This window comes from Schistosoma mansoni, chromosome W (genome assembly GCF_000237925.1).
Source record: "Schistosoma mansoni strain Puerto Rico chromosome W, complete genome".
Taxonomy (NCBI): Eukaryota; Metazoa; Platyhelminthes; class Trematoda; order Strigeidida; family Schistosomatidae; genus Schistosoma; species Schistosoma mansoni.
Genome location: NC_031502.1, coordinates 5,218,846 through 5,227,432, shown reverse-complemented (window position 1 = coordinate 5,227,432; position 8,587 = coordinate 5,218,846). Strand labels below are relative to the sequence as shown.

At 30.6% G+C, this 8,587-nt stretch overlaps 1 protein-coding gene across 1 annotated transcript in view; it reads left to right on the top strand.

Moving 5' to 3' along the window:
* Positions 1–746: 746 nt before the first annotated feature.
* Positions 747–8,587, top strand: part of Smp_171680 (hypothetical protein) — a gene marked incomplete at its 3' end in the record, with an annotated part of 106,217 nt that continues 98,376 nt past the window's right edge. The window contains exons 1-3 of the mRNA XM_018799990.1: positions 747–1,047; positions 3,914–4,327; positions 5,399–5,519. Of these exons, the coding sequence (XP_018653848.1) occupies positions 753–1,047; positions 3,914–4,327; positions 5,399–5,519 (830 nt within the window). The 5' untranslated portion in view covers positions 747–752. The remainder of the gene's footprint in view (positions 1,048–3,913; positions 4,328–5,398; positions 5,520–8,587) is intronic.

The following is an 8,587-nucleotide window of genomic DNA, read 5'->3' as shown; positions in this document are numbered from 1 at the left end:
GTATACCACCAGGATCTAGATATCAAAGGAAACATGCAACTGTTTGAGAATAGTTCTAAGATTAGAGAGGTTAAAATGAAAATGACTCCACTTTGCAAAGAAAGCGCGGCATAACTGTCGCTAAACATATTAGAGACCAACCCTTCGATAAAAAGCAGTATAGTGAAAACGTCCATGGTGAATTGTAATGCCAAACTGCCTTTGAACATTCTTAGGTGTTTGTAGAGCAATGCTGTCCATCGACAAAAAAATTGGTAGTCCTGTTTTTATATGGTATAAAACATAGACGTTAACTCTCCGCAAAAAAGAAGCCCTTAAGAAACTGAATAACATCCCACCAAGCAACAAACAGCTTTCGAATTCTGACCGCGGAAACTAGAGCACAATACGTTATAACAACGTAATTATTCTGCCAGAATCTGATGCTTTAAAAGAATAGAGGGGAAATATATTTTAGCTGCTCAAGTGATAGCTAATTTTTCTTTCGGAACTAAAAAACAACCTTTTCACAAAAATCACTTTCGGCTGTTTGTTTAAACTATTCAGATTGTTGGGTCATATCGCATTAAACATGTGAGTATATTTGAACGACACAATTATCTCCAACTATGTTTTCGTGGTTTTATTGTCATCAATAGTAAATTCATGTAGTTTTCACATTTCAGTGTAAATTACAGCAAGTGGAATACATGGTTATTTTCGATGAAAGATTTAGATGGATATTCTTGTTTTGTGCAATCCTGTACGTCTCGATGAGTGGCTTGAAGTCCTTTGAACTCAATGATGAGGATATTCCTCTGCACTTCACATCAGAGAGCTCGTATTTAATTGTTGCAGAGGGGGAGCAGGTTTTACTTCCTTGCAAAACGAATGTTTTCTCTGAAGCGTTGGTATCTTGGTACAAAGATGATATTAGAATAGCTGAAAATCTTACTTTTTCTTTTCGTCTCCGGTCAGCTAGTCGCGAAGATGCTGGATATTATCACTGCGTAGTAAAAACTACTTATGGAGGGATTCGTAGCCAGAAAGTTAAGTTAGAGATAGGATGTAAGTTAATTTTGTTATTTGTATTCACGTGATTAGTGAACTAACGTTTTTGTGAGTCATGTCAGATTTTAATTGAGTTTTATTTTGAAGAATTATGTGACACTTGCATGTGCATATATATATATATGGTGATGGCCAATAACAATTTTCGGTATATAGCAATATTCAATCTTTAAGTATTTTGTTAGTGATTTGGTCAGAGTTGAAGGTGAATATTAACCTTATATATGTACTTGAAAAGCTCATTTTGTGCAGAATTTCAAGTGTTCTCATGAAAATATAATATTATTGGGGGATTTAATGGATGTATGTACAGTTAAGTATTTCATTCCTGAAATAATCTTACTAATTTCGATGAATAAACAACTTGAAAATTTGGGACTACTATGGCATATTTTGAGCAATCTTTGATTTACAGTCAGAGTGTTGCTGTGTATGGACCTGAAGTATATATATATATATATAACCTTGTGAAACATGAAAGCGATTATTTTTCAGGTGATATATTACCAAGAAGGAGATGAAAATGCGTCAAATAGTTTTGTGCAGCATTTATCATCGTAGCTCTGATCAAGGTCAGCGTAATTACATTCGACATTTTGTACATTAACGTCTAGCTCAAATGTACTTCGTGCACCAAGCAAGAATATTGAGTATGAAATTACAGTTTTAACGTCAATATTATTTACTCCGCACGCAGTGAATATATACTTATTTAGTTTAAAATTCTGGGCAACAACAAAATTTGGTGATGTCTAAATAACTATCAATCATATTAAAGTTGTCACCGAAGTTTTACTCTGATCTTTACTTTATGAACAGAGTGAATATTTTACTTATAAAAAGCAAAAGCTATACCCAAAGTTGCCATATAGACACGTTATTTTGAATAGGACGTATAAGTTTCTCGTGAATAACCACATTTTAGTTTATAAAGTGGGTCATGTTTTCAAAGTATGTACTTGTAGATTGCTTTCAGTAGCAAAATATCGCGACGAAACCTTATTGTAAATTTAAGATTAACTCCAGTTTTACAATAGATGTTGAAAACGTGATTTTTCATGAATAGTACATGAATAATACATGAAGATTGTGACTGAGGAAACATCTTTTATTACTATGCCCAGGAATTTAAAGTGAAGTTATCTGCCGTAATTTCCAGTTGTACATGTATCTGCGGAATACGTTAATAATATCTCTAAGCAGATTATGTTGGTTGTCGAAGACCATGTGTAATTCTAAATAAAGCTTATAACAATAGCCAAAGTGTACTCTAGCTTTGTCACTGTGCCGAAACTTTTCAACAGCTTATTACGTTTTATTGATATCTTTGTATTACCATCACTTCGAATCTTTTGTTCCTACAACGCTTTTTATTGGTGAACTCTATTTGTATGAAGTAAAGCAACTCACGTTCTTGATTTCTTTTCTGATATTCCCCAGAGCGGACAACAGTTCATCTTATCGGTTCTTTAGTTGACCTTTCTGATAAGTATTTTCAGTTGATTTCAGCAACCGTGACGATATGTTTCGGTTTTATTCAAGGATAATAATAACCACACTAGTGGTTTACTACTACCTTGTATGTACAAAATTATTGCTTTATGAAAATGTTCTTCATTTATAGTTTAAATATCAGTTTATTTCATGTTCTTTGGCACTGAAACCAAATGATTCCAGGAAGTAATAAGGTGCATCATGAACTAGATTTTTGTAGAGATATTCTGTGTTAGGAATGAAATAAACACCTTGCCTAATGATAGCAGAAGAAATTAATTTCTGGGCATTATTAGCTTTAGCTTTTAACTTATTATATTTTGTTTATCAGTGTTTTCGGTATTTAGTTCCATGTTATATCAGTAAAATGGTTTGTTCTGCTCAAAGGATACAAAATAACGCCAATCTATTTACGAGAAAAGGTTGAATATCAGCTGTAGTATGATTTTCAATATTCCTAATGTGGAGAGCTGAGTGATTATCATGTTGATATTTGAAATGTGACTGATTATCCAGAATAATCTTGTTTTAAGATGACTTTTAACGTTAGATGTTAACTCAGACAACATTCGAAATATTTTTCATGATAATTTACAAGCGGATTAAAAATGTCTCTTTTCTAATTCGAATCAGTAAATTGATAGCTTGCAATGATTGTTTCAACCTTCTATGGAAAGGTTAATGAAGTGAATAATGTAAAGTGAACACGTGTATCCTTTTCTCTGAGTAAAAAGCGTGCACGATTTTGTAAAACTTTTGAAGAAAACCGTTATCGTTATCGACCTAAAAAAGTAGCAATCGAATTTCTAATAATAAGTTTGCTATATATTGTTGAATTTGCATCTCTTATGATGAAACCATAAACGGACTTTACGTAGAGAGGGTGAAATGAAACTGAAAGTGTCTTCAAATATTTAAAAAAGACAATTAAAATAAACATCCAGATGGTAACAGCACACATAACATCAAAACCCTGACGAATTTCATCTTTGACAGAAGAAATTTATTATTTATTGATGAAAAAGTTCTAACAATTCAACTTTTTAGTTATTTTCAATGGTACTTTATTTAAAATGATAGAAACTTTATTATCAAACTATCCACATCAAATAATCAAGAATCATTAAAAAAATGACTCCCTACATGTTTGTGTGAAGGCCACTCACTGACGTTCTTAATTTTTATTTATTATCTGATAGTAAATTTTAATGTTAATGAATAATGTCCGAATTTTTAAATAATTTTGAAACCAGGAGATGAGAAGGTTATTACTTATGGGTTACAAGTAGTATAGTTGTCTTATTAGGAACTCGATTTTGCTTCTATTAGGAATAAATTACTAATATTTTTTAATTTTTAATCCCAACAGATCTTGATCCACCATCCAAAATCAAAGCGCGTTCATTTATTGAAGTAACTCTAGATCAAGCTGTTATAATTTGGCCTGGCTCACTAGATCAAGATAAACGTAAGCAACCATTTCAACTGGAAAGACGAAATGGATTGTGGAAATCAGTATTCAACCCAATAGACGAAACAAACAAAGCTTTACCTCCTTCATATTATTTACAAGCAGTACCATTCCCACAAGCTATATGGACCATAAACAATGCCCCAATACCTAGTACATTGAATATTTTTGTTAGCCAGTTGGAACAAGCTATAGTATTGCTTAATATTGATAAAGAAATGGATTCAAAAGTGATTAGGGCACGACTGATCAATGGCTATGGTAGAGCGAATAGTGAAGTATTCAGTCAGACACATATAATCCAAGTTAAAGGTAGGTAACAATAATTTTGACCTATAAATATCAATGGTAGATCGTTTATGCATCTGCAAAATATAACTAAATTACTGTTTAGTTCGTAACAGTCATAAAATTTGATGAAGATATTATTCCTAAAATATTGAAACTTCTTAATGTCTCAGCTTATGAAAATTTGAGGTAGAAAATAGAGTTTGAAGTATTCTTACATACTTTGGGACATAACTATCTTAAGGCGTACTAACGATACTGCTCTATCAATTCAGTTAGTTTGCAAATATTTTGTATGTAAGCAACCTTGAAGTCATCTTAAGCTTCTCAACTTTCACAGTCAACGGGACAGATTACATAAACAGTTTATGACACTTTTAAAATCGGCGATAAATAAATAATTTCAAAATTAAGAAAAATATGCTTACCGAGTGTCATATTTCAAAGTTGCAGTTTGCTATGTTTCAATATTGGAGGTATCTCAGATTTATTCGCAAAAATCTAACTTCTTTTATCACAAATGTTAGTTTCAATAGTGCGTATAAAATTACGAAATAGTATTCTTATTTTCCAGAACATCCAACTCATTAAATATATTATTTCTTCTTTTTTATATTTTGAATATAACAGTTAGAGAGAAACTGATGGGCTCGGCTTAGAATTTTCATTTTACCGAACATTGTAAATACATTATTCCATGACATCTATTTGAACATAAAAATCCACCCCCTTGTGATAGTTCATATGTAATTAAGGAGAATAATATATGAACTTATCGTAAAAATACGTTTGGACTCAACAGTTATAGTATGACATTGAAAGGTTTATATAATGAGATGGAAATGTAACTAATTAGATTTGTTAGCTTGCTATCTTTTAGGGAGATTGTCTTCAGAAATGGTTAGTTGACTCCTAATTCATTATTTCATTACAATTTATCAAGAGATAGATGGAAACTTTTCGCTATATATTATGAGAAACATGTAATATATGAACTTTAATAATTCCAAGATTCACATAAACTTTAGAAAATTAGATTATTAATTGTCATTTTGTTCACTCAACTATGTGCTTCCATACGATTTTGTTTTACAGATCCACCTTTAAATATGGCTACAAATTCCTTAGATCTTGTCTTACCTCCAAAAGATGTATCACTTACTTTAAAAGATGATCAACCAGGAACAGCCGTTTTTGAATGCGTATTTAATGCAAGGTAAGTGAATTATAGTTAAAGTTTTATTGGAATATATTGGTGTTTAGAAAACAGGAAAGTCAAAAACATCAGGTAATAAGGCTTGTCACTGCTTTTAAAAAAACATGTTTAAACCTTTGGGAAGGACAGACTATTAAAAGTTTCTCTGCAGAATACATCAAACAAGTTGTTTTTGTCAGACAAATAAGTAATAATGATAGGGGAGGAAATACTCAACAATTAGAAAACAAACATTAATTATCTATCCAACGACTATTTCATAAACGTATTTTTATCATATACATTAAAAATTGCTAAATTTACTGTCTCCATAAGCAAGAATACTAATTTCTTTGGTTTTAAATAATATTGAAAATAAGATTAGAAGTGAATAGTGATGTATCTTTACAGTGTTCAACTATCAAATATTTGAAATGTAAAGGGTTCAAATTTTAGTGATATTAATACAGGTACTCGTCCAATGGACGTTATTAAGATTGATCAAATTGGGGTGCATAATAATAATATAGATGATCAGCCTGATACTTTTTGTAATGAAAAAAATGCAAATAATTTTGCAGAATATGACCATATTTTGACAAGATTTGTCAAAATAAATGTCATCCCTTGCTAACTTTTCACTCAGCCTTTCTATGTATAATGAGAAAGTTGGCAAACTAGTTGGGACGAGCTAAGTCGGGATGGAGTACTTTTACCATGGAATTGATGGCTAAACGAGGATAAAAACCTCGGTTAAATTCGGAAAAGTAGACTGTGAGATGAAAAAGTGGTGTTCACTTTACATCTGCCATTGAATATCTCACCCTTCTCTCCCCAAATATTTCATCGTCTATGACTGACTACACACATTTATGCATGTTGGTTACTGTGTAATAGTTCATTTCATGTTTAATCTTTATTAATGATTAAATTCAACTAGTCAGGTTGTAATATGGTAACTCGTTTTAAGTAACTGGATATCAGGGTGCATTTTGCATAGTCTTAAATGGTTGGAATAAAGTAACTGAAGGTCACACATTTAGGTTTTAATAACTACTGAGTTTACGCATTAGAAGGTATTTGTAATCGTAAGTGGGACTCTTTTTACACATAGGACTGCAACCGGAAACATCTTATGTCATCTTATATCACAGTTATTATCGTCAAGCTAATCACGTTGTAAGTGATTTCTATAAGAAGGATCTATTTAGATCAATTCATCAAATCTATCTTTCCGACGACTTTCTTTTCATTTTTTATAGTACTAAATGTTTTAGTAGAACAACTTCAAAATATTTACCTTCAGTGTGGTTTGTACAAGGTCGTTTCTTCATTAGAATTTGATCAACTCATGTGATTAACTTTTTAATCCTTCTTCAGAGGCTTAAATCTAATTTTTCCATAGTGAACAAGCGATGACGATTTTTAATAAAATATTTACTTTATACACAAGTTACTCTTCATGTTGTAACTCACAGAAGAAAAAAAGTGTACATAAGAGTCATAAACTGTCTATCATTGAACAGCGACACAATTTTATTCTGTGACAAAAGAGTTTAACAAATACAAAGAACTATATATAAGAAAGGAAGGTTGTATAGTAAGTAGTCTGAAAATCTCATATTACGTGTGAATTGTCCAACATTTGAAGAATCTCATAGTAACGTCTAAATATTATAAATGGGAAGCATAACAAAATACTTAAAAATAAAATTTATCAAATCCATTCATCTTACTGATTTTTGTTTGGTAAAACACTAAACCATTAAATTGTATCACCTAAATAAGATAAAACATTGAATAAAGAAAAATAATATGAGATCCCTATGTATGTGAATTTTAGTTAACTAATCAGAAACTACTTTCAAATATCAATGTTTTTAATAAAGGAGTTCATATTTAGAACCATCTATGGATAAATGTAAATACGAAAAAAACAGTAAAAATCTTTCAAAGTTATCGGCCAAATTAAAATATTTAAACAAATGCTGAGTAGTCCTATACTGGGACGAAACAGCTGTCCAGTGCTTCCAGGTTTTCCATGGTGGTCTAACTTTAATCAACTCATAAATTCAACTATTAAATGTAAGACTTTTTAAAGTTTAATACAGATTTGTACAATTTGTTAAATACTGTTTATTAGATTTTAAGTAATTGACTAATCGTAATTGGGAAGATGCAAGTAAACAACAGCAAATGAATTTGGCTCATCGCAATTGGTTATGATTATTAACAATAATGTTTTACAAATTACAGGACATTTATTATTTATGATGATAATGGTTTGTAAAAAAGTACCTAATTGTTCACTTAAATCATTTACTTTTAAGACATATCTGATTGAGTATTTAATGAATAAAAGGCACACTAGAAAGTGTAGTGACATTTCAAATTGTTATGTAAATCAGCTAAAATTCAAGTGTATTAATGGTCAGTAAAATGATACTCCATTTTTTTCTTATGTAAATAATTCCAAAGATGTAGGTACATTCATGTCTAATTCTCTGATAATAAATATGATGTTTGTAACTAAACATTATTGTCTATTTATTCAAAGTATCGGTTACCTTAGTAACAAAGTAAAACCGTTGTTCCCGTTTATCCTGAATAACTATATAGCGCAAAGAAATATGAATACCCATACTGTACCGAAGGATATCTGTTATTCTTCTAGTATAAATAATTTATAGGTTGTCTAATTCAATCGATAGTCCAAATGAAAGAATGCAGCAAAGACAATGAGAGTAAAACTGACAATTACGGTAATATTACCGTAGTTATTTTCATTTTTTAGTATTATTCTTGAAAAAAAGGCTTCCCAATGAATGAAATATTATAAGTTTATTAACTATATGATAGATTAGTTTTATTATACCTGATTATAATATAGTTAAGATTTTGTAATCTCTAAATTGTTCTGCTTTTATTTACATCATAATTACTAATGGTAAGATGACGTAATTAAAGGCAAATATAATAATGTTGGACCCAGGAAGACTATAAAGAAACAGGGAGAATTACTGAAAGTATTCTAACAGTCTTATGTTTAAATATTAAAGCCATCAATGTGTGTCTTCCCATGCAAACAA